This window comes from Laccaria bicolor, genomic scaffold (genome assembly GCF_000143565.1).
Source record: "Laccaria bicolor S238N-H82 LACBIscaffold_46 genomic scaffold, whole genome shotgun sequence".
NCBI lineage: Eukaryota > Fungi > Basidiomycota > Agaricomycetes > Agaricales > Hydnangiaceae > Laccaria > Laccaria bicolor.
In genome coordinates, this window is record NW_001889917.1 from 342,700 (window position 1) to 370,226 (window position 27,527).

General features: G+C 47.6%; 11 protein-coding genes across 11 annotated transcripts; 8 read left to right on the forward strand and 3 right to left on the reverse strand.

Annotated features, from left to right (window-relative positions):
• Positions 1-36: 36 nt before the first annotated feature.
• Positions 37-1,235, reverse strand: LACBIDRAFT_333013 (uncharacterized protein; the record flags this gene model as incomplete). The annotated part of the gene is made up of 5 exons (XM_001887594.1): positions 37-61; positions 121-215; positions 308-375; positions 408-617; positions 980-1,235. The coding sequence occupies 5 exons, from the start codon at positions 1,233-1,235 to the stop codon at positions 37-39; spliced, it is 654 nt and encodes a 217-aa protein (XP_001887629.1).
• A 163-nt stretch (positions 1,236-1,398) lies between these two features.
• LACBIDRAFT_310538 (uncharacterized protein) lies at positions 1,399-2,785 on the forward strand (the record flags this gene model as incomplete). The annotated part of the gene is made up of 7 exons (XM_001887532.1): positions 1,399-1,678; positions 1,731-1,763; positions 1,814-1,848; positions 1,903-2,008; positions 2,060-2,138; positions 2,191-2,310; positions 2,364-2,785. 7 exons carry the CDS (start codon positions 1,399-1,401, stop codon positions 2,695-2,697), a joined length of 987 nt encoding a protein of 328 aa, XP_001887567.1. The 3' UTR covers positions 2,698-2,785.
• Positions 2,786-3,357: 572 nt separating this feature from the next.
• Positions 3,358-4,342, forward strand: LACBIDRAFT_310541 (uncharacterized protein; the record flags this gene model as incomplete). The annotated part of the gene is made up of 4 exons (XM_001887533.1): positions 3,358-3,539; positions 3,592-3,661; positions 3,715-4,023; positions 4,081-4,342. The coding sequence occupies exon 4, from the start codon at positions 4,184-4,186 to the stop codon at positions 4,340-4,342; it is 159 nt and encodes a 52-aa protein (XP_001887568.1). The 5' UTR covers positions 3,358-3,539; positions 3,592-3,661; positions 3,715-4,023; positions 4,081-4,183.
• Positions 4,343-4,701: 359 nt separating this feature from the next.
• Positions 4,702-5,767, forward strand: LACBIDRAFT_310542 (uncharacterized protein; the record flags this gene model as incomplete). Its single annotated transcript, XM_001887534.1, has 3 exons — positions 4,702-5,000; positions 5,049-5,325; positions 5,378-5,767. 3 exons carry the CDS (start codon positions 4,702-4,704, stop codon positions 5,765-5,767), a joined length of 966 nt encoding a protein of 321 aa, XP_001887569.1.
• Positions 5,768-6,237: 470 nt separating this feature from the next.
• LACBIDRAFT_310543 (uncharacterized protein) lies at positions 6,238-9,270 on the reverse strand (the record flags this gene model as incomplete). The annotated part of the gene is made up of 10 exons (XM_001887595.1): positions 6,238-6,323; positions 6,372-6,759; positions 6,819-6,917; positions 6,968-7,122; positions 7,184-7,488; positions 7,545-8,125; positions 8,173-8,503; positions 8,554-8,753; positions 8,804-8,890; positions 8,938-9,270. 10 exons carry the CDS (start codon positions 9,268-9,270, stop codon positions 6,238-6,240), a joined length of 2,565 nt encoding a protein of 854 aa, XP_001887630.1.
• Positions 9,271-9,643: 373 nt separating this feature from the next.
• On the forward strand, positions 9,644-12,111 carry LACBIDRAFT_333016 (uncharacterized protein; the record flags this gene model as incomplete). The annotated part of the gene is made up of 9 exons (XM_001887535.1): positions 9,644-10,056; positions 10,111-10,186; positions 10,241-10,486; positions 10,536-10,874; positions 10,967-11,131; positions 11,470-11,507; positions 11,596-11,676; positions 11,919-11,969; positions 12,042-12,111. The coding sequence occupies 9 exons, from the start codon at positions 9,644-9,646 to the stop codon at positions 12,109-12,111; spliced, it is 1,479 nt and encodes a 492-aa protein (XP_001887570.1).
• Positions 12,112-15,010: 2,899 nt separating this feature from the next.
• LACBIDRAFT_333017 (uncharacterized protein) lies at positions 15,011-16,854 on the forward strand (the record flags this gene model as incomplete). The annotated part of the gene is made up of 7 exons (XM_001887536.1): positions 15,011-15,264; positions 15,327-15,615; positions 15,669-15,956; positions 15,997-16,091; positions 16,225-16,347; positions 16,500-16,595; positions 16,836-16,854. 7 exons carry the CDS (start codon positions 15,011-15,013, stop codon positions 16,852-16,854), a joined length of 1,164 nt encoding a protein of 387 aa, XP_001887571.1.
• Positions 16,855-18,919: 2,065 nt separating this feature from the next.
• Positions 18,920-19,986, forward strand: LACBIDRAFT_333018 (uncharacterized protein; the record flags this gene model as incomplete). The annotated part of the gene is made up of 3 exons (XM_001887537.1): positions 18,920-19,173; positions 19,235-19,523; positions 19,579-19,986. The coding sequence occupies 3 exons, from the start codon at positions 18,920-18,922 to the stop codon at positions 19,984-19,986; spliced, it is 951 nt and encodes a 316-aa protein (XP_001887572.1).
• An 802-nt stretch (positions 19,987-20,788) lies between these two features.
• LACBIDRAFT_163612 (uncharacterized protein) lies at positions 20,789-21,282 on the forward strand (the record flags this gene model as incomplete). Its single annotated transcript, XM_001887538.1, has 2 exons — positions 20,789-21,083; positions 21,140-21,282. Coding segments are annotated over 2 exons (438 nt in total), but the record flags the coding sequence as incomplete, so codon positions are not given.
• Positions 21,283-21,666: 384 nt separating this feature from the next.
• LACBIDRAFT_310548 (uncharacterized protein) lies at positions 21,667-22,778 on the reverse strand (the record flags this gene model as incomplete). The annotated part of the gene is made up of 3 exons (XM_001887596.1): positions 21,667-22,062; positions 22,115-22,388; positions 22,447-22,778. The coding sequence occupies 3 exons, from the start codon at positions 22,776-22,778 to the stop codon at positions 21,667-21,669; spliced, it is 1,002 nt and encodes a 333-aa protein (XP_001887631.1).
• Positions 22,779-22,965: 187 nt separating this feature from the next.
• CPC16204 (structural maintenance of chromosome protein 3) lies at positions 22,966-27,462 on the forward strand (the record flags this gene model as incomplete). Its single annotated transcript, XM_001887539.1, has 16 exons — positions 22,966-23,005; positions 23,055-23,144; positions 23,197-23,301; positions 23,353-23,549; positions 23,601-23,975; positions 24,027-24,731; positions 24,780-24,919; positions 24,966-25,757; positions 25,808-25,992; positions 26,043-26,290; positions 26,339-26,635; positions 26,698-26,766; positions 26,816-26,900; positions 26,956-27,005; positions 27,063-27,105; positions 27,161-27,462. The coding sequence occupies 16 exons, from the start codon at positions 22,966-22,968 to the stop codon at positions 27,460-27,462; spliced, it is 3,723 nt and encodes a 1,240-aa protein (XP_001887574.1).
• Between the last annotated feature and the right edge of the window lie 65 nt (positions 27,463-27,527).

Sequence of the window (27,527 nt, forward strand, 5' to 3'; positions counted from 1 at the left end):
TATTCCTCCCTTGTGCAATCGATTGCGTTCCAATACCTAGCAGGCACCGAAATGGAACATACTGAAGCGGTGTGAGATGTTCTGGGCTTCATTGGTACTGATTTCAAGATGATTACTTACAGGTAGCCAAAATCAAAGTTGATGACGAAGGTTACGTCAAATGTCCGGAGTGCGGCGAAAGAAAGAGATGTGGTACGGCAGGGGTAGAGAACATTCTAAAGAATCATCAGGGCACAAAAACCTGCAAGGAAGCGAAGGCTAAGCGTGAGCGAGAGGCAAAGAGGAAGAAAGATGGGTCACTACTCACATTCATGAAACCACATCCGAAACCAGTGCCTAGCACTGTAACAGCAGATCCAGTTGCGCAAGGACAGGCTGGCAGTTCAAAACAGGAATCATCAGCTCACATCGAGGATCCAGAACTTCACGATGAGCCGGAACAGTGTTCGAGATCAACGTTCGTGCGCGAATTGCGGAAGATATCAAGAGTGATCGAAAGAGTGGTGGACGTGCTGCAAGGTCAGACAGTTGATCCTGTAACTCCAAGATCCACGTCAGTGGATCAGTTTCCAGGTGAGCGAAGTTCTTACTTTCGGAAGTGTGGCAACCATTAACGCCTTTAATTATGGTTTATTAGCATCTTCCGATTGAACAAGGGCACACAAACTCACCGAGGGATTCCACAGAACAGGATGTTCACACTGTGACTCATTCTGACACCAACAAGGTTCCTGGGCCGTCCACCTCAAGCTCAGAGATTGTCAGCGAGATAACGTTAGGTCGGCGCGAAAGGCGAAGACGTAAGGTTGTCGACATCGGACGATTGCTTGTGTGGATCCCGAGCAGAGCTGACCGCTGACAACGTGATCCAGTGCAAGAGAGTTGGATGCGAAACTGTGTGGGTAAGTAAACCAACTTTTCGTTCGGATTTCAACGTGAAACTTACTCACATATTCATGTCAAACCATTCTAGTATCACCTCGTTTGTGTTTACATTGAGCAGGTGCCCAAGAATTGGGTCTGCGAAGCATGTTCAACGTCGAGAGGAGGACGAGGAGGGAAGGCTGCGTGGCGGTGACGTCATATTTCCTAAAGTAGACACGTGCCTGATTACGTTGGGTGGTTGGTTCAGCCCAACGTCCCAGTACCAAAAAAATCGACCCTAGGTCTTTTTTTTCAATCCCGACACCCCCTTGAGCTTTGTAGACAGCGGCAAAGTCTCTCATCGATCTCATCGCTGTAAGAGGAGAATCACGTGAGGACTACTCCGATGATTATGTCATTCGCATCGCTTTTCCTTCTCTCTTCTCTTTCCGAGTCTTTCAAGCGTCACATAAGCAGCCTTGTTTCCTTGTATACTGTCCCCAGAGCCGTCGTTTGGATACCAGGAAGAGACCGATGCATTCAGCACAGTTTGCTCTGACCAACCTGACCACTTGGCAGGTCGGTGGCATCGAGGAGCCTATTCATGGGCAGGCAAACTTGTCCTGGGCGAACGTCGCAATGGCGATGACTTTCATCGTATTCAATGTTGGCGTCTCGACAGTATGTCACCTTGGAGTAGGTGTGTCGTTGATGGTCGCCGCTTTGAGGTGTGTTGGCCAGTTAGCCGTTGTGGCAACACTCCTGCAAAAAGTGTTCGAGACGCATAACCCCTGGCTTGTTGCCCTCATTTCATGTGCGTACGCATTTACAGATCTTTTTCGCTGAGTTTTAAAGTTCTCTGGCAGTCATTTTGAATTTTCTGGGGACATTTGAGACGGGCAAGTCTTCAGATGAGGCGTGAGCTCATCGCAGCTAACGACGAGCCTAGTTGTCAATAAATCAAAGCGTCGTTTCAAACATATGGTGCGTACTATTTGTTTTGGAAGAACAAAATAAAGAACTTCATTCACTCCTTAGTTCCCTGCCGTGTTATTTGCTATGCTGGGTTCAACTATCCCCATTTCCATCCTCGGAACGAAATTCGCAATGTCCGTAGATCCCTTCTGGACTCCAATACAATACAGTAAGGTATCCCCGTAGTATTCTTTCACTCAAAACTCAACTTGCTTTATAGTTCCCATCGTTGGAATGCTCTGCGGCGCCACAATAAGCGGTGTTGTCGTCTCCGTTTCCTATCTCCTCAAGGAACTGAGGTGCGAGACCCTTCACAACGTCTAGACTCTTGAATCTCATCCAGCGTTACAGGGAAAACCGAGACAAAGTAGAAATATTTTTGGCATTCGGTGCTACTAGAATGGAAGCCTGCCGGCCGATTATAATCGAGGCGCTGAGATTGGCCCTGACCCCTTCAATCAATAGCATGAGGTTCCTTTCTTCCCAGGTGTATTGTTTCGCTTTTTCTGACACATACTGCTCAGTGTACTCGGAATTATTGCCATTCCCGGAATGATGACGGGCGCCATTCTCGGAGGTTCTTCTGTTCAGCAAGCCGCGAAATTACAAATGATTATCATGTTCATGATCACCGCCAGCACGACTCTAGCGTCATTCTTCGTCACGTTCGCCGTCATTTTCGTAGTTGTCGACGCGGAGCATAGGATACGCAGCGACCGAATTTACGATGGAAAGCACGGGCTTTGGGCGCTTAACGGGTGGAGTTTAAAGAAATTTTGGGAGAGATTGCGGTGTACGTTTCAAAGAAGGAAGAATGAGGCTACCAGAGAGCTGGAGCAGAGTTCCCTGTTGGGATAAACAGGTTTTGTACCTACGTTATTGCCCTTGACGTTTAGAATGTGTGGATTGGATTTCTTACAACTTTCAACAGGAACTTATCACGCAGTATTTTGCGCTTGGTCCTTTGATTGAGGGGACTGCAGACAACGCAATGACAAGGCGTATGTTTGGCGACCAAATTTGGTACACACCCGACCAAATACGCACGCGGCTATAAATGCTGTTGACCCATCTAATCCACTGCTTATACTCAAACCACCACATCATCTCTCTTGACTGGCTCCCGCCTTGATCAAATCGACCTCCTCTACTAAGAAAACCCCTTTGGTATTTCACCTCTATCTTCCCATCGGGCCTTTGCAATGTTCGCCTCCTCGAGCCACTCCTCACGCCTAGTACGCCTTGCTACCTCGCCAGTCTCCGGGCCCACTAATTCTCTATGTCAGCCACCTACGCCCAACGATACGCAATCCCAACAGATTTACGCCATCCCGCCAACTTAACAGCATCTCAAACTCGAACACTACCGCAGCTCAAGCCCCCAACACGTTGCAGACTTGCAGTCTAGGCGAGTCACCCATTCCCGTCGCCAAGTCGGATATCGCCACGGTCACATCTCCTATTGCGTGGTGGCCTCGAGCCTAAGCGTAGTAAAGTAGCCGCATTCCTTGCCTGTGTGTGTAATCGACCCAGGTATTGGGGTGCTGGCGTGGCCCTCCCGTCAGGGGGCCGGAGTGACACACTATCTGCCAGGACTGCCACTGGATGAAGGTTGACATGGTTTCAACATGGTGCTTAAGTGGCTTTGTCTTTCTTGCGGCGGTTTGGACCTCGTCGACGCGCGGTGCTTTCAAATATCGGTGAGTCGCCAACCCTTCTTTCCTACATCGTTGCCTTACCATTAATCTACAGTGGCATTTTTCCGAGGGCGATTTTTACTTCGGGCGTGGCGATTCCAACTATGCGGGCCTATTCCCTTATTGTGAGCTCTATTTCGATCGTCCTTTCGTCAGCCACCTCACAAGCATTCTTCAGGGCCCAGCTAGTCCTTTCACGAGCACGTTACATTTGGCGGTACCCTTTGATTGGCAGCACAACCAATCTCTGCACCACACATGTCCTAAAGCATCCTGGGTACTGGTGTTATCCGGGTGTGGAAAGTCGCTTCTTCATGGAGACGTGGGCAGGCAGATGCGTGATTGCACACCTGGATGATTGCTGGGGGCCTTCTCGAAGGTCTCGGTCATCGTCTCACCGGACGTGGCACCGCTGACAACGGTGAAGCGGCGGTTGGTTGTTTTTGCTCTTGAATCGGGTACTTCGCATGCAGACATTTCGACTCTGGTGAGCACATCTGATTTTTCTTAGTCTCATTTTTGCAACTCAATTCAGGACTTGAAGTCAACCTCCCAGGCTTTAAACGTGTACTCCAAATCAACAGGCTGTGAGTCACCATTGCCTTTGACTCTCCCATTTTCATGTTGAGATTTGTAGTCGCGATGTCATGGGCACTCGTTTTCTTTTATTGTGTCTCCTCTCTTGTACTCCACTCCTTCTTACCACCCATTCATCTGTAGTTTTTTCTTTCTTTCTCTTCGTCTCGTCAATGCCACCTAAAATTGTCCTAACCGCATTCCGCTTGTTATCTCGCGCTCCCTTATGACGAAATACTGTCATGATCATACCTACATTAAAGCTTCAATTTAGGAAAGAATTTCAATGTCACGGAGCTCTGTTTTCTTGTTCATTTTTTTTACGTTCAGAAGGCAGACTTGAATATATGTATTTCCCGAGAATGCACGATGTGGTGTTGAAAAATGAAGGTCTAGATCTGCCAGTACTTGTCTTTTTTTAGTTCAGGGTCCGGTTCTCACATGTATAGGTCACGGCGCTCATCATGATGGGTTGCAATTAAATCAAGGCTGCCAACTCGAGGCCGAGGGATGTGCGTGTCATCCAGAAGCCAACCGTTCTATTCGTTCCCCTCGAGCCCTTCAAATTTCTCCAGATCTAAAAGCGCTCATGAACGGCGTCGCCCCACCAACAAAGCGGCGGAAGACTTCTAACGAAGAGGACGCAAATGGCGTTATATCCCCCATCCAATCGGATATCTGGTTCGACGATGGGAGCGTCATTCTTCAGGCAGAATCTACACAGTTCAGGGTGCACCGCACCATGCTTGCTAGGCATTCCTCAGTCTTTAGGGATATTTTTCACGGGCCTCAGCCGCACGATGAATCTTTGATAGAAGGATGTCCTATTATTCCCCTTTCCGACTCTGCGGAGGATATTCGGTTGGCGCTCATAGCCTTGTACGACGGGTGGGTCCTGATCTCGTGGTGTCTTAAACCGCTAATAAAAATCAAAAGAGGAGGCTATCACGCGCGTCGAGCATTGCGCTTTCCAGTTGTAGCGGCTATGCTGCGTATCGGAAAGAAATATAAGCTCAACCATCTCCATGATGAAGCTATCACTCGATTGCAATCGGAATTTCCAAGCACACTTGAGAATTGGGAAGTGATGTCGCCTGAATACACCCACATCGTTTTGCAGAAAGGGATTCTCTTTGACATTGTCAACCTCGCGACGGAATGTGGGGTCTGGTCAATTTTTCCAGCTGCTTATTACCTATGTGTTCAGGATCTGGTCAGTCAATTCACCCATCCCAAACCCGTTGGTCGTAAACCTTTAGTTTTAGGACCCTCTGTTGTCCGGTGAACAAAGAGATGACGGTACTGTCGCAAGGCTGCCGTTTTCCATTCAAAAAGCTTGTATTCTGGGCCGAGAAAAGATACTGATTGCGCAGGCTGAGCACACGCTGGGGTGGCTGGACGATGAAGAAATCAGTGATCGCTGCGAAAATCCTATGGCGTGCGCCAGAGCTTGCTTGGAAATAAGTCGATGTATCTGGAAGCCAATGCCTGACGTATCTCGGGGCCTCGAAAAATGGTCAGACGTCAAGACCGATGGATTGTGTCGGAGTTGTCGCGAGGATGCGAAAGAAATACATCAGGATGGGAGGCAGAAAATGTGGGAGATGCTTCCATCTTTCTTTGACCTTCCGGACTGGGAAGAGCTTAAGGGTTAGAGTTTTCGTGTTTTATAAACCTAGAACACGCAGCTCGTTTGCGTTGTACACTGTGGAAGCTGTCGGTGCGCGAAAGACCTGTAGTTACAGAAGTAAAATCTTGACAACACGTGTCTGCTGGTCAGACCGTCGTTAGTGCGCAGGTAGAGGCTGGCGGGGAACCGTACTAATGACTGCTTCCATGTTAACGAGTTATATCACAACGGCAATGGAAGATTATTAGGCGGGGAATAACGTTGCCGAACTTTCTTGAGTTGATTGACACTTTTGAATTTGGCCAAATCACAGAGTCCAATGGGTTAACCTTCGAGTCCTGCGACTAACACCACGAGCTAGAACTTAGCCTTCCAAGGGAGAAAGAATCTTCCACCCCAGTCTTAAGTGCGTGAACACCGTTCAGAGCCCGTAAACTATCAGCTTCATAAGGAGATCCTGTTCAGACCAATTAATCAAGAAGGCGGCAGAGGATTCTACTTGAAAGTATACGACTGATTCCCACTCTTCAGCTCACTGTGCGCTTTAGGAGGCGCTGGGAAGTCACCATAGAATGTCCCGCCTATATTACCGTCAGCAAAAAAATCGAGACAAAGCATTCACAGCATACCTTTATTTTGTTTCTTCTGCCTCTTCTTCTTCTTCTTCCTATCCTCTGCATCGGGGTTATCGTCCAATATGTTCGGGACCGCAGAGAAATCAAAGGGAGCTTGTTCCGCATTGGTCTCTGAGACTCCCTTGCTTCCGTCGATAGATGGCGATGGCGAGTCCTCCACCTCCATCTTGGCTTTCCCACCGCCCTTCGCCCGCTTCCGCTTCCGCTGACCGACCATGACAATGGTGTCCTTCTCTTCCACCTTGGTCCGTGCTATCGTCGTCAGGCGCTGTGCTGCAGGAACGTAGGGAATCTCGACCTGCATCCCCGAAGCCGCATGGATGTCGATGTCTTCGACCTGGGTTTCTCCTGTGCTACTTGATGGGGTAGGATCAGCCGCAATCTGTGAGTAGAAGAGGGTGGTCGTTAGCATGTAATCAGCAAGGAACAGCGAAAACTTACGGTAGGCATAGAAGGCACAATGACCATGGTACTGTTGATCCTTGCGACAAGCTGTTTGAATTGAGGGGACTCAGAGTAAGATTGTTTCAGTGACGAAGGCTAGGTGATCATCAGATAAACGAACGCCATTGAGAATGTGGACTGCTCACCCCAGAACCTGGCCTTCCGAGCATATTGCCAAACAAGGCGCTGGTTGACGTTGTGTATGAAGAAGCATGGGATACGCGAGAGGTAGGTATCGTGGAGCCAAAGAGGGAGGACTTGGGAGCCAAGGGAACAGATGTTGACGATGTTGAAGGTTGACCTGCCATGGTGAAAGTGGGTTGAAAGGCGTCCCATATACCTCATGATGCCAAAGGACTTACCCTTCCCCCAGAACGATTGCGACGAGGAAGCCTGTGGAGGCACCGAATCTACGTCCATCTTCTCCTTGCTTGCAGCATCTGGTGCAACAACCTCGCTCCCTGTCTTACTTGGTTCTTCTTCCACCTTCGCAACTTGCTTACCCTCCAATCCCCGTTTTACGCCCTCCCTGATCACCTCTAACAACTCCTTCGCTCTCCTTCTCACAAGGGCTGGCACAGAGGACTTGAAAACACCCAACAGCGCCGCCATATCAGCGGGAGGCTGCTCGGCAAGTTGGAAAAGGTATTGGTTGGGCATCGTGTATCTACACCGCAAAAGGTTAATTTAGGATAGAATGAAACATGATGGACAACGACATACCGCGTGCTTTCGTCCTCTTCTCTCGCCACACGCTCCCTCCAACCGTGAACACGAACATAGACCTCCCTCTGCATGGCACCGATACCCACTCCAGGCCCACCGGCCATAAGAGCCCCTTTATTCCACTTTTTGGCCAGGGTATCCCATCCCCCAGGACCTGATCCGTCCGCAGCATCGTACGGCTCTTTGACATACACCCGCAAAGAGGTCTCCGCAGAACGTGTCAGCACTTGAGTGAGGAGTGCATGCTGTGGTTTTTGAGAGGAGCTCGAGGGTGACGACGACCGAGACCGAGAACGGTCAAGGAGCGCATTGCGGAGGTTGTCGTAGATAAACAGGAGGAAATGTGTATCTGATCGCGCGTAGTCTAGCATTTCCTGGGGCAAAGGTCGTATCCGCCAGTCCGCTAGTTGATATCGTTTGTCTGGGATGTAATCACAGTACATCTCGAGGAGGTTGGCTAGCCCGTGGCGCGGGAAGTCGAGAAGTTTGGATGCATGGAATGTATCGAATAGGTTGACGATGTAGACGTTAAAGTCTTGCTGAAGCCATACTACGTCACTCTCAGCCCCGTGAAGAACCTGCAGATCGTTAGCTGTGTTATTCGACGGATAAGCGAGCGACGCACCTTGACGATCTTAGGATCGGTGAAAATCTCGTTCAGCTGCTCAATCTCATCCCTCAACGCCAACAGGTCCACGATCCAATCGTTTTCCCGATCGCTTATTTGCATCAGGCATAGGAAGCCAGTGTACGAGCGATAGCTGTGGTGCTCAAGGTCCACCGCGATCTCAGTCGCTTTTTTGAGTTTTGCGAGCATGGCTTGCAGTTCATCTGGTGTGGATATCCAGATGGCGCTGGTTTCTTCCAGAGAGGGTGGCTGTTGCGGCGTGCACGACTTGAAAAGATATGGAGGGTAGCTCAGATGGGAGATTTCGTAACGGTAAGGATGATTCCCACTGATCCCAAGATGTAAGTAAGCTAAAGGATACTTGAAAATGATGCTCACACGACACCGTCCGATCCAACGTCGTGATAGACGTGCCCCAGGGGAACCTTTGCGTTGAATTTGTGGGAAATGGTCGGATACCACGGTGCATCGCTGTTGTCGGGTTTCCGTTTGAATTTTACTTGCGGTTTGGGGAGGTGCGATGCATGTTGGAGAGCCGGGTCCAAGTAGCCCCGTGAGGTGTGTTGTTTTGGTTCCTTCTATATATCATGTAGGCTTTACTCGTGGATCTCAGAAAAACGAAACATACCCTGGGCTTTTCTGTCTTTCCTATTGGAGGGTTGATGGCGATGGCGGGAGGTTTGTGCCGACCAAGGAACTCATCCAAGCAGATGTCCTATGAATTGTAAACTTGAGATATGATGAACATGGCAGGTGGCTCACTGTACGTTCCAGTAGTTGGTCCATGGAGTCCACGACAAGGGAATGAAAATTGTCAACAACATCGTCCTGGTTTTGAAGCTTTGCTTTTCCTTTTCCCTTGCTTCTTTGCGACTCGTCCGCGGTAGAAACGAAATTCAATAGCTTGTTCGTTAGCAATAATACGCGTGAGGAGAAGGCATCGACGTCCTTAGCGAAGGCGGGGTCGATGGAGCGGTGGAAGGCGATGTCGACGGGTAATCCTACGGCACTTCGGGTTGCCTTCAGTGCAGAAGCTTGAAGTTGGCTGTTGAAAACATCGAATGAAGACGATTCAACGCCGGACGATGCTTCCATTGTTGCTCGTCGTCGTCGTCGTCGTCGGCGCCGGCGTCGTTGGTGGTGGTGCTTGAAAGAAAATATCGAGCAACACGTGACTGGTCTAGACTCTCACAGATCTCACAGTGACTCTTTGCTTCCTTCATTTTCAAAATCCAAGCTCAACCGCTCACCAAAAAAATACTTGACATTGGTCCGGTACGACACTCACTTTTCTCTTATTGTTTTATTTCTTTGACAACAGGAATGTTGACTCAATGATGAGGGAGATATTTATTCTTCCAAAAAAGGGTGGATGGTAGAATGGATCCGCCTGAAACCGATTATGACAACATTATTATCAACGGAACTATAACTGAGATAGCCACGGATAACGGTTCTCTTGACAGCCATGAGCGTCCAGTTTGTTCTACCTTCCTCCGACAAAGCACGGACCTCCTCTTCAGACTCTTCCGAGTCCCCCACCCCACCACTTCCGGATTCACAAAGCTCTGGGTACTTCGGAGACGCGCTCTACGAATCACCGAATCATTCCGACGACGAAGCTGTGGACGAACCTGATAGTGACGACGGAAAGTCGGACACAGATAAAAGTGATTCCACCCTAGAGGAAGAACATATAGCATGTCAGATAGGACACCCCCTCCAACGCATGCAAAGGTGTGATAGCATCGACTGCGAAATCGCTGGATGCACCGAGAACGATCTGGCGATCCTTGCGAAAGGTGCTGCGTCCTCTTCACACTCCTCACGAACCCACTCGACATCATCCGTGACGTCAGCAAGGTTCTTGGCTGAATTTGTGTGAGTAACCACTTGACTTTCGTGAACTGCCAAGACCGTTAATATTGGCTTTAGAGACTACGATAAGATCGTAGAATTTCTTCTGCAAAGTAAGGTCAATCCTTTCCAACACGCAGGAACTCGAAATTTAGTACGCAAACTTGACCACGCTTGAGCGTCTAGCGTCCCGCTGACCCTCGTCTAGGTTGTGTATGACCCGCTTGAGAATCCTGCACCTATATCCGATGGCTCTCTTGCCCAGCGACTCTTGATCAAATGCCTTCCACGCTCGTCCAAAGAACTCCTCATCCTTCTTGAGATTAACCACCCAGAAATGAGAGAAGACCCGTGGAACGCAGCCCCCCACATCCTCCGCGCAGTTGAGCGCGACGAGGACGTGTACTTGTGCATGGACTCGCTCGTGGAATTTGATCAACCACCAATGCGGACCGTAGCGAACTATATCGACTTTTTTAGACAAATCCTTGAGGTATGTTAAGTGCAGTACGAAGTTGTCTTTGACGTCTTACCCATTCTCTGTCGAGCAGGGGCTCACCTTCCTCCACGAACATCGCATTGCTGGTCTTTCATGCTCCGAGCCATCGTCCTATATGGTCGATCTCAGCAGCGGACGTACCACAACCTCACCATCAACCCCAGCCTCCGAGTTGCACGAAAGTCCGGTCATGTATTTTGACCGAACCGCATTTCCAGTCCGGTACTACTTTGTGAACTTTACCAATGCCCAACGTGTGTCTTCGAGAAAGGATTACTCGTCTTCGCCAGCATCACCCGCCGACGGGAACTCGTTGTTCTCCGATTGCCCATTTAAGAAAGATGTACAGGAATGCGGAACGATGATTGATAACATGCTCATCAACGCTAGTTTCTGAACTCTTACTTTTTAAGCAGTTTACTAATCTTCTCCTAGGTTCCACAAATCGCCCCAAAGATGAAGTCTCTCATCAAGGCCATGACGTTAGGAGGGTTTGCAGCGGACGATGCGCGGAAGCTGTTTGAGGCGCTGTGCCGCACGCTTGACGCACGGGTATTTGAACAAATGCCCGGATCGGAGAGTCCACCGCCTGGTTTACCCGTAAGGGCACAGACAGTTTCCTCTCCCGCTCCACAGGTGGAAAAACGACGCTTGGAAAAATATGCATCGCGGTAGGATATGTTGGGGAGGGCATAGACACTTCTGTTACTTATTTAACAAGGACACAACTACCACATAGGTCGCCACAATAATATTCAATGGTGTGTTTTACATAGTAAGAACGAAATTGCTGAACAGGCAACTTCGTTGAACCTACACATAACACATCTATGGTCACGAAAGAGAAAAGCCACGCTTAGAAAAATACGCGTCGCGGTAGGATATGTTGGGGAGGGCATGACACCTCTGGATACTTCCTTACCTATTTATTTACCAAGGGCACAACTGGCAGGGGTCGCCACAATAATAATAGACGGTGTGTATCAAGTGCCCCCCTCAGGAACAAGTCAGGAAATGTTCCTATAAAGCTATCAAGGGAACCCAATAATTATTCGCCTGTGTAGGAACCAACCCGCGGACTTGAGCCTGCAACTTACCGAGTCCACCCTCGATCCCTCTAACTCGATCCCATCAAAGGAAGCTTCGTTCGTCAGATGCTCCCGCCGACAAGTTTCGTTTCGGAGAGCTGTCAAGCGTCGGCGGCCTGCGGCCAGGAATAGTTAACTAGAAAATTTAATACAATATTTCGCTGGTCACGTGTAAATCATTTGTCACTCGTACACTTTTGTCAGATGTTTCCTTAGTTGCTTTCCGTTTTTCTAATCTAAAAATCACATTGAATAATGTTGTGTTTTGATAGACAACATCTACATAGTTTTTTTATTAGCTTGTTTGGATGGATTATCATGAACGATTTTGCAGGAATAAATAAATGTATGTAAGCCCTAAATTTTAGAAAGTTATCGGTGAAATTATTATGTTCCTGGTTTACACTTTATTTTTCAAATAGAAAAACAAAAATCTTCCTTGAGGTCTACCACTTTGGCAGTGACATACACAACCATATGATTATTTTTTGATAAGATGATTTGATTAAATTAACTGTAGCAATATCAATAAGCGTTTTAGCAAAGCCGTCATGCCGTGAGAACAGCGGCTAATGCCCAAAAGAGGTTGATGCGCCGACTTCTTCTAAGTACTTTGATGCAGCTTTGGAACGCTTCGGGCCCAGCCTCTACGCTTCCTGATTTCATTTGGAGCTTATCGAGTTAGAGTCATCGACTCTCCCCTCGGAACTTACCAAGAGGCGTCAGATCCACCGATCGCGGACGTCGTTCCCACGGAGGGGGGTCCCCCTACCCCCCCCCAAAACGGGATAGCCACGTAAGCAAGGCAATCAAGCAGCAAACTCAGGCAAAAGGCCGTCAACAGGCCATGGTGCCATGTCTGGAACCAAAAAGATGCCCGATTTGGACATAATTCTCAAAGCGGTAGTGCCATCAGACCCTACTTTCCATTTCAGAATTTATGTCTATATCCGGCTTATTGTGAACGAATTAGGCATCTTTTACGTGTGACACCTTGCTTGAGTCACACGATTACTAATACTAATTCTGCATGCTCAACATGTATCTTGCCTGTTACTGCACCAATTTCCATTGTTGAACATGCAAAGTAGCACTAAAAAATAGGTCATTGCAGAGGTACTCATATTGAGGAAGAGCACAAGGCAGGAAATGTCAGGTCACAAACAAAAAATCAAATGGAAGAAACATCTGTATCCCTCCATGGTGTCGTTCTCACCTACTCATGATCCTAATTTTGAAGCTATGGCTCTTTGATTATCAGGAAAGGCCAATTGTAAGAATAATTTCTATAAAATTCATGAGCACCTAGAATTTTTTACCATAAATTAACTAAACAAAGTGGCAGAATGAATTGATAAAAGGAGAAAAATCTAGCAGAGGATTCAACTATGCTGCAGAATTCTTGAACCATTTTTATACATTTATAATGAGAGCATGGGGAATCAACATCACTAATAGCCCTGGGGAAAGAAAATTTGGAGAAAAGTAAATATGTCTGCACTCTCAACAACAGGTATTGCATCAATTTTCTTGGCATCCATGTCCTCAGGCATAGTTATATATATTGAGTAAAACCTCCAAATTTACACCCAGAGGAGCCTTCAGCAGAGAATTTCTCTTATTTCTTTTGACCAAAATGCACAAGGTAAATTTTACAGTGGAAAGCCACTACTAGGATTATCCAGTTCTACTTCAAGAAAAAGGAGGTGCATGGTCTGCTTTGATTCTGCAAGAGAGGATCAGATGTAAGCATGTGCAGGAAGAGGTGGAAGGGAAAAATGTCAATTCTCATGAATTCTTTCCCAATCTATTAGTTTGAGTTATATCCATACTTTCTGGTGTTTATAAATTTCTAAGTGGTGGTGTGAGATTTTTGGTGCATAAAAATGTAAATAGGAGAGTAAGAAGAAGTCAGAGCAAATATATTTTTGAGAAAAGAAATTGCAGCTGGCAGCAATTGAACTGGAGACCTCACCATATATTACCAGTTTCAATCAAATCTTTCCGTTGAGCTAAGTCACTCCTTCAAATAGAATAATTTATGGTGGACAAGTTATGGAGTTTTTGATTTTTGATTCTTTTTAAAATTGGTTCCAGACATGGCACCATGGCCTCTCAACATGCGCTCGTGTGTATGATTTCAAGATTTCCCCTGCTTCGAACTTTCAAGGCATGTACCAATGTTCCCATTCATGATCAATGCATATTCGGGGCGCCATCTCAACTACCATTCGTGATGAGCAAGGAGATTCTCCGCGAAGACGAACAAGGGGGTGTCGGGATTAAAAAAAGAGACCTAGGGTCGATTTTTTTTCTCAGTGGCGGGAGGTTGACCGACCTACTACGTAATCAGGCACCGGTCTATATGGTAATAGTGACATCATCACTGTAGATATTTTCGACATAATTTCCCTCCTGGTGCCGTTTATTCAGGTTTTGGATCCCCCCTGTACCACAGTTTACTGTTGTTCCAAAATCAGGGCATGTTGTGAATCCTTGTGAATATATTTCAATCCTCTTTAGATATAGTTGAGTTCTATATAGGTGTAAAATGGCAGGCTTTCGTTACCTTGCCTTTCAAAGCCAATTTTGAGAGAAATGTTGTTATCACACACCTTGATCATCAATTTTTGGTAAAATAATGAACAACAAGCCGTTTTGAGTGCTTTATATTCTCCTACAAGCTCATTACGTTGTATGGTCCTCCTCAGAACCTGCTCAACCTCATTTTTAGGTGAAGTTTGGGTGATGTCCATTTTTTTTTTTCAGGCCCGACGGCTGGACCTACCTACCAGCCTCTGGTCCGGCATTCGAATCCTGACACCCCCTTGAAGACGAAGGCCGCAAACATCCTCGCCCAAAGTCCTGTTATTGTCTTCTTCAATTGCACTTATTACTCTTCCAATCCCACCTACTTACACTTCGGTTATAGAGCCACTACCTACTTTTAACAACACTTTGGATGTGTTCCACACTCACTCGTCATATCTTTCATTTTCCAAGTCATTTCAAGTAGTAAGTTGGGCTAATTCTAGTGATTCATGTTATCCTGAAGGACACACTGGCCTATATTTATAGAAATACTACCAATCTGTCCAGATTTACCCGTTGAATAAGTACCCAAAAGATTTAGAATAGCGGAGGTGTAATATCCACTTTTTTTCGAGGTTGTAGACAACACTGGAAGCCCATGCCGTAGAAATGCCGTTTTTCGGAAATCACCGATCCTGCTTTGTCATTGTTGAATCTGACGTCCGCCATCGGTGGATCTGACACCTCTTGGAACTTATCATCACTCGGACTTCGATTATTTATGTAATCTCGATTGATTTCGAACTCATTGACGCTCAACACAACATGTACTCAAGATAACCAGATACTACCAACGACCATGGATCCGGACCTCATCACACACTCGAAGATCTGGTTCGACGACGGCAGTGTCGTTATACAAGCTGAGCAAACACAATTTCGTGTACATCGAGGCATGCTATCGCGCCAATCGAGCATCTTTCGTGATATGTTTTCCGTTCCCCAACCACCAGGAGATCAGGAACCGGTCATTGAAGGATGTTCTATCGTTCATGTTTCAGAATCTTCTCAGGATTGGGAGGGCCTCCTAACGTTGATGTATGACAACCTTAGGTTCGCTGACCTTTTTGCCCGAAAAATATGGTTGGCTTATGTTTATGAGGACATTTTTGTAGAGTATATGGGTCAGATGATCCCATGCCCATTTCCCTGATAGCAGTAATGCTCCGTCTTGGGAAGAAGTACGACATGGAGCACTTCTTGAAGGAGGCGGTCACTCGTTTACAATATGAATTTCCCAGAAATCTATCCGACTGGGACTTGATATCTGACCAACCATTTTCCAAACTTGCGCAATCTGGTGACTCGATGTCACTGGATATCATCATTCTCGCTCAGGAAGCCGGAATTCAATCTATCTTGCCCTTGGCATACTTATTTTTCTTCAACAATGGGGACTCAATGGTGCACGATCTTGTGATGGACAGGCGACGTACTTACTCACTCATACATAACAGGAAAAGGTATATTCAACATACGAGATGGAATACGGAACCACGGCCACTGCCCCGCCGGATGTACAAAAAATTCTAGTTCTTGGACGGGAGAAATTGCTTCGAGGCACCGTGTGCAACACCTATGGATGGCTGGCGGATGACAAATTAATTCCACACACCTCTTGCAAGAGACCCAAGTTTTGCGCTGCAACACGACTGAAGCTACTCTTGAAAGTTTGCGTTCCAATTCCTGATGTAAACTTTGCGTTGGCTAGATGGGATAAAGCGCAGCATGCGGCCGACCTCTGTGTAATATGCGCGAAGGAAGCTGAAAGATGCTATAGAATAGGTCGGCAAGTTTTTTGGTCGGAGCTGCCTTCCTGCTTCGGCCTTCCTGATTGGGAAGATCTCACGGATTCGACGACCTAATCCACATATCGACTTGTGAGTTTTTGAACTTCTGATTGTATTTCGTCTAAATACTTGAGAATAGATGTCGTTCATGGATCCCAGTGAAAACCCCGCTGGTTCAAATTGGATGAAATCTGACGAAAGTGAATTGATTCAATCCAAACAGCCGAAATCGGTTGATATTGGTCACAAATTCTTGGCAAAGCGCGCCGCGCCTAAAGATAGATTTACCTTATGATCATGCACACTCATATCTGTCTGTATCGTATTCTCTTCAACAACCCTTCGTGTAAGTAGTGCACATGTGCAACGACTTATGCGAGGTATCCTCTCTGCAAGCTCTCCCACGCCATCATCACGCCATCGCGAACATAAAAGAAAATTTCATGCTTTCCGTTAACGTTATCCCTGCTTCCATCTTCCCCTATGTCTATCGCTCAGTCAAATGACTGCTTCGTTATCTGGCCACCACAAGGAAAGGCCGATCACGCATTCAAATATCCACAATCGTCTAGGCTCACCGAAACACACTGTATGGTACGTCCCATTCCTGCAAATGTTGGGCTCAGGCTAATTTCCGTCTCCCACGACTTCTATCACTAACTCAAATGCCCGCTCCTGTATCTGGCCACCACCCGAGAAAGCTGACCATGCATCCACCAATCATCTGAGGCCACTGATTTCGTCAAATACTGTTTGGTACGTTTTATTTCTGCAAATGTTGAGCTCAGGCTGATGTGCGTATTCTTTGCGCTCTCAGACAACAACGATACATAGCCAAACATCTTCGACCTGAACTCGCTCTGCAACATAAGGAACGCAGGGAGCAGGGGGATAAACGCAGGGAGCGGGGAAATAAACGCAGGAGGGGGGGGGAACGTGATGATGAAGGAATCGAGTTCGGAAGACATGAAGGGAATCAGGGGAACAGTCTATGTTGCACGGCGTGCGTGTGCTGGGGCTGGGGGCTCCAACGCGACTGGTTCAACTATACTATACATACACTGGAATCTGCTTGTATCATACCAAATTGAATGTTAAAAATTGTTTTCTTATCAATTGAACTATCATATCTCAACCGATCCCATTCAATCCAATGATTTTCTACAGCATATTTTATCATAGCTCAACTGATTTCAGCAGGTGAGTTTATGGACTGCTTGTGAACACAAACGATGTGAGCAGATTTAGACAGATTCTCATCTGCTATAGTCCGAACATCTGCTGAAATCGGCTTTTGCCAATTTGAGCGGATCTCAGCCAACCTCAACCGCTGGGGTTTTGACTGGGCATGGATTACGACACTCTCAGTACTTCCTGTATATGGATGATCTTCTCTGACCTTTGTCCGTTACGCATCACGTCTTTCTTTAAACTCGACGATGATATTTGTATCATAGCAATGCAACACATTTCATCTCTGAACCAGTGATGGTATGTATGTACTAGTAGTCGAGCGCTTACCTCTGATTCGCCCTCTTGACACCTTGGCAAGTGCATTGCCACACTTGACACAGTGTCTGAACAAATGCCTGGATCGGAGAATCCACCGCCCGGCACAACCCAAGGGCACAAACAGTTTCCTTCCCCACTAGTGCGTGGAAGTTAGGTTAATTAACTGGAAAATAACCAAGACCAGACCGGACCTAACCGCAAAAAAACCGGACCGCGGTTAGTGGTTAGTCAATTCTGGAAATGAAATAACCGGTTATTTTGCGGTTAACTAACCGTTAAAAAACCGGTTATGACCGGTTACAACCGACCCTATTTTACCCCTTCAAAACGCATCTAAAAGCATGAGAAACGCTAAAAATCTGACAGAGTTATGGTCAAATCTCTAAATTATTGGCTAAAATAGTAGGCTTTCAAGAATATTATTATAAAATTGTCAATTCTTCACCGAATTTAGCGTTCTTGGGCTTGTTTTAAAGCTACGATGCATGGCAATAATGTTTACTGCAAGGAATATGAGAAATATACGCCGTTTTAATCGATTTTCTATTTTTTCGGTCCTAACCGGTTAGTAACTGCAACTAACCGGTTTTCATCGGTTATCTTCGGTCCAGTTAGGTTATTTTGGGTCTGGGAACGAACCCTAACCGGTCTCGGTCTCGGTTAGAGCCCCTGGGCACCCAATAACCTAACCTAACCGGACTTTCAAACACTATTCCCCACTCCACTGGTAGAAAAGCAACGCTTAGAAAAATATGCATCGCGGTAGGACATGTTGGGGAGGGCATGACACTTAGTTACTAACTTGAAGGACACACATAAGTCGCCACAATAATATTCGACGGTGTGTATGAAGTGCCCCGCTGGCTCGGGAACAAGTCGGGAAGTGTTCCTGTATTTGAAAGTTACAAGAAAGTTATCAAGGGAACCCAAAAATTATTCTGCCTCTTCACAATACTGTGTGTGTGTCACTGTGTAGGAACCAACCGTAGTTTTAAGAACGAAATCGGTGAACACACAACGTTGAAGCCCAAAAACAGGCAGGTTTCCGGAAGCTCACGCTATCAAATGGACCCCAAATCCCACATGATTTGACCAAAATATAGGCTCACTGGACACGGCCCAAGAAACAGAAACGAAATTCGCCTTTTCTCCTCATCCCCAGTGATGAAATCTTCACGTTCAATGACAGAATGTTATTTCAAAAAGATTGCTGCCCAGTTGCGCCCTCAAATCCACAAACTTAGAAATTACCTCAAATCCGCTATTTTTCGGACAAGAAGAGCTTTCTGGGGCCAAGACAGGCGAACTTGGGGAAGATTCAAACCCGTACCTCACATCTGACTTCAAATATTTAATCTCAGTTCAGTTACACGCTCGTGTAATATAACCAGATACTACCAACAACCATGGATCCGGACCTCATCACCCGCTCGAAGATCTGGTTTGACGACGGCAGTGTCGTTATACAAGCTGAGCAAACGCAATTTCGTGTTCATCGAAGCATGCTTTCGCGCCATTCGAGCGTCTTTCGAGATATGTTTTCCGTTCCCCAACCACCAGGAGATCAGGAACCGGTCATTGAAGGATGTTCTATCGTTCATGTTTCAGAATCTTCTCTGGATTGGAAGAATCTCCTAACGTTGATGTATGACAACCTTAGGTTCGCTGATCTTTTTGCCGAAAAATGTGGTTGGCTTACGTTTGTGAGGACATTTTTGTAGAGCGTATCGGTCAGATGATCCAATGCCCATTTCCCTGATAGCAGTCATGCTCCGTCTTGGGAAGAAGTATGACATGGAGCACTTCTTGAAGGAGGCGGTCGCTCGTTTACAATATGAATTTCCCAGGAATCTATCCGACTGGGACTCGATATGTGACCAACCATTTCTCAAGATCGCGCCATCGGGTGACTTGGTGCTGCTGGATATCACCATTCTGGCTCGGGAAGCCAGAATTCAATCTATCTTGCCCTTGGCATATTTTCTTTTTTGTCGAGGTGAAGAACAAATGGTGCATGATCTTGCAGTGATGGACAAGCGACATACATCTTACTCACTCATAACAGAAACAAGTATTTTTGATATACGACACTGAATATGGAACCAAGGCCATTGCTCCACCGGATCTACAGAAAATTTTAGTTCTTGGACGGGAGGGAATGCTTCGAGGCATCATGGACAACACCTATGGATGGCTGGCGGATGACAAATGTATTCCACACACCTCTTGCAAGAGACCCACACTTTGCGCTGCAGCACGACTAAAGCTACTCTTAAAAGTTTGCATTCCAATTCCTGACGTAGAGATTGCGTTGGATCAGTGGAATAAAGCGGAGCATGCGACCGACCTCTGCGATACATGCGCGAAGCAGGCTGAAATACGCTATAGAATCGGTCGGCAAGAATTTTGGTCGGAGCTGCCCTCCTACTTCGACCTTGATAATTGGGAACATCTCACCGATTCTCCGACCTGATCCACACATTGACTTGTGAGGTTTAGAATTTCTGATCGTATTTGGTCTAAATATTTAAGAATAGATACCGTTCATGATATATGACTCTCTCAGGACTTCCTGCCAGTGTACTAAACTCGACGATGATATTTGTATCATAGCAACGAATTTCATCTCTGGATCAGTGATGGTATGTACGAGTTGGTTACCTCTACCTCGCCCTCATGACGACTTGAAGTATCACACGATATGTATGCTTTGCGGTTTTTTTGACGCCGACGCAGTTTGCAAAACGGTTGGGGATCTATTTACCGGCCAGAATATTGTTCTCCATACAGAGGAGTTCCTGAGTTCATGTAAGTTTTTTTTCTCCCCATCTTTACGTGAGTAGGGTATTTTGAGACATGAGGTTCAGGGAATGGATGTCAACAAGGAGGGTCAGTATCATCCGGCCCGGAGCTCCTCCAAAGCTTTATTACCCGAACATTTTGGCCGACCTCAAGTCACCCGCCCAAATTTCAGCAAGGAGTAATCTCATCATAACATGGCAACGGTCGCGAAAAACGTAGAGGAAGACCCTCAATCTCCTCCGCCAACGCCAACTCTCACCGCATCCACTGAAGCTCAACGTGATCCGGTCTACGGCTATCATCCCCAAGCACCCTCCCATTCGCCTTTCCATCAATCACCCCAGCGCTCAGGCGTGTTAACTTCGTCCCCCAACGTTTCCCATTCCATTTTTAAAAGTGGGAAGGGGAAGCAGAAAAGGGGCTCGACGAAACAAGCGGGCACAACGTCGAGACGTCGGAGTCGGTTTAGCCCCTCTTTGACCTTGAAGAATTCAGGCAGCACGGCGCGGGACCACCTGGCGTCGGAGCGAACATTTTTGGCGTATGTGCGGACGAGTCTGGCGATGGCGTCGGCGGGCGTTGGTGTGTTTCACTTTTTTCCTTGTGCTTCCTTGCCAATGACGACATGGGCTTGGATAGCTCTTGTTCAGCTGTTTAAAATATCGGAAATATCGAGCACACCAGAGAATAATTTTCAAAGCATCCGAAAGTTTGCGCGTCCATTGGGGGCGACGACGGTGTTGCTTGGGTTGTTTATTTTATTTTTCGGTATGTTCTGAGATTTTTTCTCTTGGGATAATCACGCGCCAATAATTCGATCATAGGCATGGTGCGATATTTTATGGTGCAGGTAGCCCTCCCGAAGGGCCTTTTCCCTGCAGCTCGTTCTTTGGTCGTTGGAATCACGTTTATCCTCGCCGTCCTGATCACCACTACGTTTGGTGTTCTTTTAAGTGAACGAGGATCAAGATGACCTCTTTCTTGGCATTACGCATGGACCCACAAGGCGGCAACGCAATGGTCAAGCAGGTTTCGCGGCCAGTGGTGCACAGGGCACCCCTGCTCTTAGTCTCCCGTAGGCAACTCCCATGATGATGGTGATACCCTGCTCTGCTAGATGTCTTACTGTGTCACAGTCCAGGGTGTGTTGGGCGTGAAGCGCCTCGTCAGTTTCAAACGGAGACAACTTCAAAATCAATACCTTACGGCGGTTGAAGGAATGTTATCCGTCTCGGTGCTCGTCTTCTCAGTGCGTTTTGCGGTCTTGCAAATAAAGATATTACCAAGAAGCCCCATTGTCATTCCCAAAAATGTAACTTTAGATGCTGATGGAATGTAAAATATTCTGGTACTACAGTTCAAAATTCGTTAGTCCTGACCAGGACGGAAGGTCGAAGAGAGATGGCAACTTGTACCACAGGTTGTATCTTCCAGCTTCATGAATTTCCTCCGCCTCCGGAAGGCACAAATAGCACAAGCCGACCACCTCAACATCCAACCACTTCTTGAGGGCTATAGTTGGGTCGGGCCTCGGTCTCCAAATATTTTGTATCATCTTGAGGCAAGCCTTTTCACACGAAGTCGACTCACAATCCTCGCAAATTTTTTCGCCATTTAGCCACTCGTAGGTATCATCAGCTAGCGCAATGATGAGTTTTTCCCGACCGAGCAGACAGGCTTTTTGAGCGACTGGTGGCAGTTGAGCAATGGTCCCATCATCGCGCTCCTGCCCCGATAATATAAGGACCTGCAAGAAAATTTAGCTGGTCGATCACTTCTAGATGTCTAGGTCTGCGTACCACGTTGTCTGCAGCCAAAAAATAAGCTGTCGGAAGAATGGATTGAACCCCACATTCGATAGCAAGACTGATGACATCGAAAAGAAGACCTTTGCGATCGACGATGTGGGTAAAGCGGTCGGGAAGCGTATCCCATTCCTCCAATTGGGTTGGAAATTCGGATGTCAGACGAAGGAGGGCTACATCGCGAAGGTGGTCAAATTCGTATTTCTTTCCCAGACGGAGCAAGGCCGCAATGACTGGGAATGGCAGGGCTTGACGCATGTTATGGCCCCTAGGTCTCTGGTTAGGACTACGAACAAATTCATGAGCGAAAAGGTTTCTGGGCTTACTTGTCGTACAAGGCCGTGAGTATGTGGTGAATATCCTCAGCCGTGTCAGAAAGGTGGACAATGGGGCACCCTTCTATTCCTGCCTCAGCCGCAGGCTGAGGCATGCTGAACATATCCTTGAAAACGGTTGAATGCCTTGCGAGCATGGTGCGGTGCACTCGAAACTGCTTGAGCTCTGCTTGGAGGATGACGCTTCCATCCTCAAACCAGATATCTGATCTGGTAATGGGATTCGGATTCGTTGCCTGTGTGCTGGATGTTCTTCGCCGTTTTGTGGGCGGTGTCGGGTCTGTGGCTGGCACGAGGACACTTGGCGTAAAATATGAGGGCATCGTGCTTCAACGTAGTTATGAAGGAAGTCGTGACAAGCGCGTCAAGTCACGCGTTCAATGTCACGCGTCACGGCTTTGCTCAACCTGCACACGACAACGACGACGACGACGGAGCTACGGGCAGCGCAAGTCTAGGCGCAAGTTGAGAGTGTTTTGAACGCACTTTAATTTTATTTCAGTGCGCACGATGTACATCAAGACCTTGACAATTCAGGGTTTCAAGTCTTGTGATTTTTGTTCACTTTGGAGGCCGTTCAGAGCTGATTTTGTTTCTAGATCGCGATCAAACGCAGATAGAGCCGTTTTCACCTAGACATAATGTCGTAGTTGGGCGTAACGGGTCTGGAAAGAGTAATTTCTTTTCTGGTACGTCTGTTTTGTGTTTTGGGAGTCAATGGTCTCACAGAAAGAAAAAAAGCGATCCGTTTTGTACTATCGGACGCGTATACATCAATATCAGGACCGGAGAGGCAAGCGCTGCTTCACGAAGGTATCTCGACGACAACGACTTTGTCAGCTTATGGTGCGTTTGGGTGGCACTTTGATTCCTGTTTCAAACTCATCAGACATATAGTGGAAATCATATTCGACAACTCTGACAATCGGTTTCCGACGGGGCACGAAGAGGTCATCTTGCGCCGTACTATCGGCGTGAAGAAGGACGACTACAGCTTAGACAGGAAGAGTGCCAGCAAAGCCGACGTCATGAATCTCTTGGAGAGCGCAGGTTTCAGCAAATCGAATCCATACTATATTGTGCCGCAAGGTCGTGTGAGTTCAACAGCTTATCATGCTGTAGTCTGAGCTGACTTTCTGGCAAAGATTACCGCGCTAACGAATGCTAAAGACCACGAACGACTCGCCCTCCTCAAAGAAGTCGCGGGAACGAAGGTCTACGAACAACGACGAGCGGAATCACTTCGAATCATGTCAGAAACTGACGGGAAACGCACAAAGATCAGCGAACTGCTTGACTACATCGAGTCGCGGTTGACCGAGCTAGAGGAGGAGAAGGAAGAGTTGAAAGAGTTCCAAGATAAGGATAAAGAAAGGCGTTGTCTGGAGTACGCATTGTATCAGCGGGAGCTAGAAGAGGTTGGAGAAGCTCTGGTAGAGATTGAAGAAGACCGGCGGACGGAAGTTCATGGTGCGAATGTTCGGCGAGAAAAGTTCAACGAAAGGGAGAAGGAGATCCAAGTACGGCTCTTACTCTCGTCTTTCTTTGACATATCATTCATCACTTTGCAGGATTTGGATCGGGCTATCTCGGAGGCAGAGCATTCCCAGCGAACACTCACCACAACCCGTCGGGAAGCACAGGCGGAGCTTACGGATTTCATCAGGACGCGTACGGAGATCGAGTGTATCATCCAGGATCTCGAGGCTGCCGGTGCCAGTGCCAGCGGGAAACGTGAGCAGCTTGAAGCTGAGCTCGCTCAGGTCCAGCGAAAGGTCGCTGAGAAAGAGGCCGCGCTGGAAGCTCTTTTGCCTGAGTGGGACGAGCAACGGACGACGGAGGCGACAGAGAAACGGAGGCTGGACGAAGCGAACGCCAAGCTTAATGCGCTGTTCGCGAAACAAGGTCGAGCGAGCAAGTTTCGCACCAAGTCAGAGAGAGATGCGTTCCTGAGGCATGAGATTCAAGCCATGAAGGCGTATCAGCAAGGACAGACAACGGCGTTGGAGGGTGCGAGGCTCTCGTTGGAGACGTCACGTCGGTCGCAGGTGGAGATCGAGGCGCAAATACGGGGAGTTCATGAGAAAATAGACGATGGGCGGAAGAGGGTAAAGGACGTGGGAGAGGAGGCCGTTACGTTGAAGGATCAGCTGACAGAGCTGACGGAGAGAAGGAAGGATTTGTGGAGAGAGGATACCAGGTTGGACAGTATGGTTAGTCGTGCTGCTGATGAGTTGAGGACGGCAGAGAGGGCGCTGGCTGGCATGATGGACAAGGTTAGCATTCAGAAAATGTTCAAACTCTCTTGCTTACTATCAATGTAGGACACGGGACAGGGCCTTCGCGCTGTTGACAGCATCACGGAGCGGTATCGTTTGGAGGGTGTTTATGGCCCACTTTACCGCCTTTTCGAGGTTACGGATTCCAAATTCAACATTGCCGTTGAGCTCACTGCGGGGAACAGGTGCGTCTTTTTATCCTACGCTCGATGTTTGCTAACGAACTACTAGCCTTTTTCATGTTGTGGTTGATACTGACGACACGGCGTCCAAAGTCCTCGAAGTGATGCTCAAAGAAAAGACAGGCCGAGTGACCTTCATGCCTCTCAACCGACTCAAACCAAAGAACCCACCAACGCTGAACGCCCAAGATGCCGAACCCCTCATTGATAAGCTCGATTTCGACCCCAAATATGAGAAGGCCTTCCAGCAAGTTTTTGGCAAGACCTGCGTTTGCCGCGACTTGACCATCGCTGCCTCGTACGTCAAGAGCCATGGAATCAACACCATCACTCTGGACGGAGACAAAGTTGACCGCAAGGGTGCGCTGACGGGAGGGTATCACGATGTCCGGCGATCTCGTATTGAGGGTATCAAGAGTGTTGCGAGTTGGCGGGCAAAACTCGAGACTGAGAGCAAGCGCTCACAAGAGGTCAAAGCCTCCATCATGAAACTTGAGCAGGAGATCACGCAGATGAATGGGCGGATTATGCACTTGACTGCGCAACAGAACCAGATTCGAGACTCGAGAGAGCGGTTGATGGATGAGGGAAATGCCATGACAAGGGCGAAGGATAGGACGGTTGGACAGATCTCGAAGCTGGAGGCAGACATGGAGGATCTGGAGACGGAGTTGAGTGGGTTGGAGGCGAAAATCGCGGGGTATTCGGCGGAACTTGCGACGCCACTGACAAATGGGCTGACAAGGGATGAGGAGCAATTGATTGCGAGTTTTGGGAAGGAGGTGGAGAGGCGGAGGAAGGAGATGGCCGAGCTTAGCAAGAAGAAGAACCAGGTTCGTTAGTCTCTCGATGATTCAGGACGTCAGTTCATGTCAGGCTGCAGCTGGAGAGTCGGAAGAACACACTCGAGATTGAGCTAAAGGAGAGGCTCCGACGACAAAGGGAGGAATTGCAAGCAAGACTTGATTCTCTGGGCGAGCCGGATGAAGAGTCTTCGACGGATGATCTCGAAAAGCGGACACGAGAGCTTCGGTCCCTCAACAACTCCATTCAAACATTAGGGAAGAAGGTGCAAGGTTTGTGGTTCTACTCTTACGTTGTTCTCGGAGTTGAACGTGCGGTCCAGCTATGGAAAAGGAAGGGGAAGAGCTGACGGCGCAAATGCAAGAACTCCGAACCTCGCTGGAGAAGGTGCAAACTCAGCAGTCGGAGGACAGCCGCAGCATATCAAAGCAACAAAAGACGACTGAGCGATACCTGGCCAAGCGTCAAATGCTCACAACACGCAAAGACGAGTGTAACAGGAGTATTCGTGATCTCGGGGTTCTTCCGGAGGAGGCGTTTGAAAAGTATATCAACGATAAAGCTGATAGGGTACGCTGTTAGCCTACTGAACCTCTACCTGCTGACCCATCTCTGTAGTTGGTCAAAAAACTGCATACGGTCAATGAAGGTCTCAAGAAGTTCGCACATGTCAACAAGAAGGCATTTGAGCAATATAGCAACTTTACAAAACAACGAGATCAGCTCCTCAAACGTCGTGAAGACCTCGATAAATCTGCGGAATCGATCGAGGAGCTTGTACAGGTCCTTGATCAACGGAAGGACGAAGCTATTGAGCGGACGTTCAAGCAGGTCGCGAAAAACTTTGAGGAGGTGTTTGAGAAGCTTGTGCCTGCCGGTCGTGGACGGCTGATCATTCAAAGGCGGATTGACCAGGTCAGTTGGACGCCTTATGATGTACATTGTATTCTTATTTGCGACATTTGGTTCAGGATGAGGGGATGGAGGAGGATGGTGAGGAAACGCAGCAAAGTACAATTGATAACTATACGGGTGTGTCCATCAAGGTATACTTTTGTCAGTTGAGTGCGAGGCGACCTACTGACTGTTGTCTAGGTGTCGTTCAACTCAAAAGTTGACGAAGGGCTGCGGATACAACAACTTTCGGGAGGACAGAAGTCTTTGGTCGCTCTGGCTACTGGTACGTCTCCTGCTGACCTGCCCTCAGACTGTGGATGCTGACGCCCGTCGCCCAGTCTTTGCCATCCAAAAATGTGATCCTGCCCCCTTTTATCTCTTCGATGAAGTCAGTTCTTGTGCTCCTCCTACCCTTCCTCTTCTGATGCTGGATGTTACTCGTTAGATCGACGCCAATCTGGACGCACAATACCGCACGGCGGTTGCATGTAAGAAACTTTCTCGACTGACTTGCTAATTGAGCCTCCGCTGATGCTTCCTCAGCCATGATTCAATCTCTCGCGTCCACCGCTCAGTTCATCACAACCACTTTCCGTCCAGAGATGCTTGTCACCGCTGACAAGTTTTATGGTGTTCTGTTCAACAACCAGAAAGTTTCGTCGATTCGTGCTATCAAACGGGAGGAAGCTATGGAGTTTGTAGATCAGGTTCGTCACGTATCGTTAATCTTTGACTGGGTGTTGAACATCTGTAATGTAGGAGGCTCAAGCGCAATAAACCCGACCTTGTATTTTCATTCGTCCTCGACCTGCTTTGTAGTTGCTAATATTGTTGTTTTATTGTGATGTACATCGATTCAGTTCTGTCTTGCTCTTGTTGCTCTTTTTATTACTTTAGATTATTCTTCTCT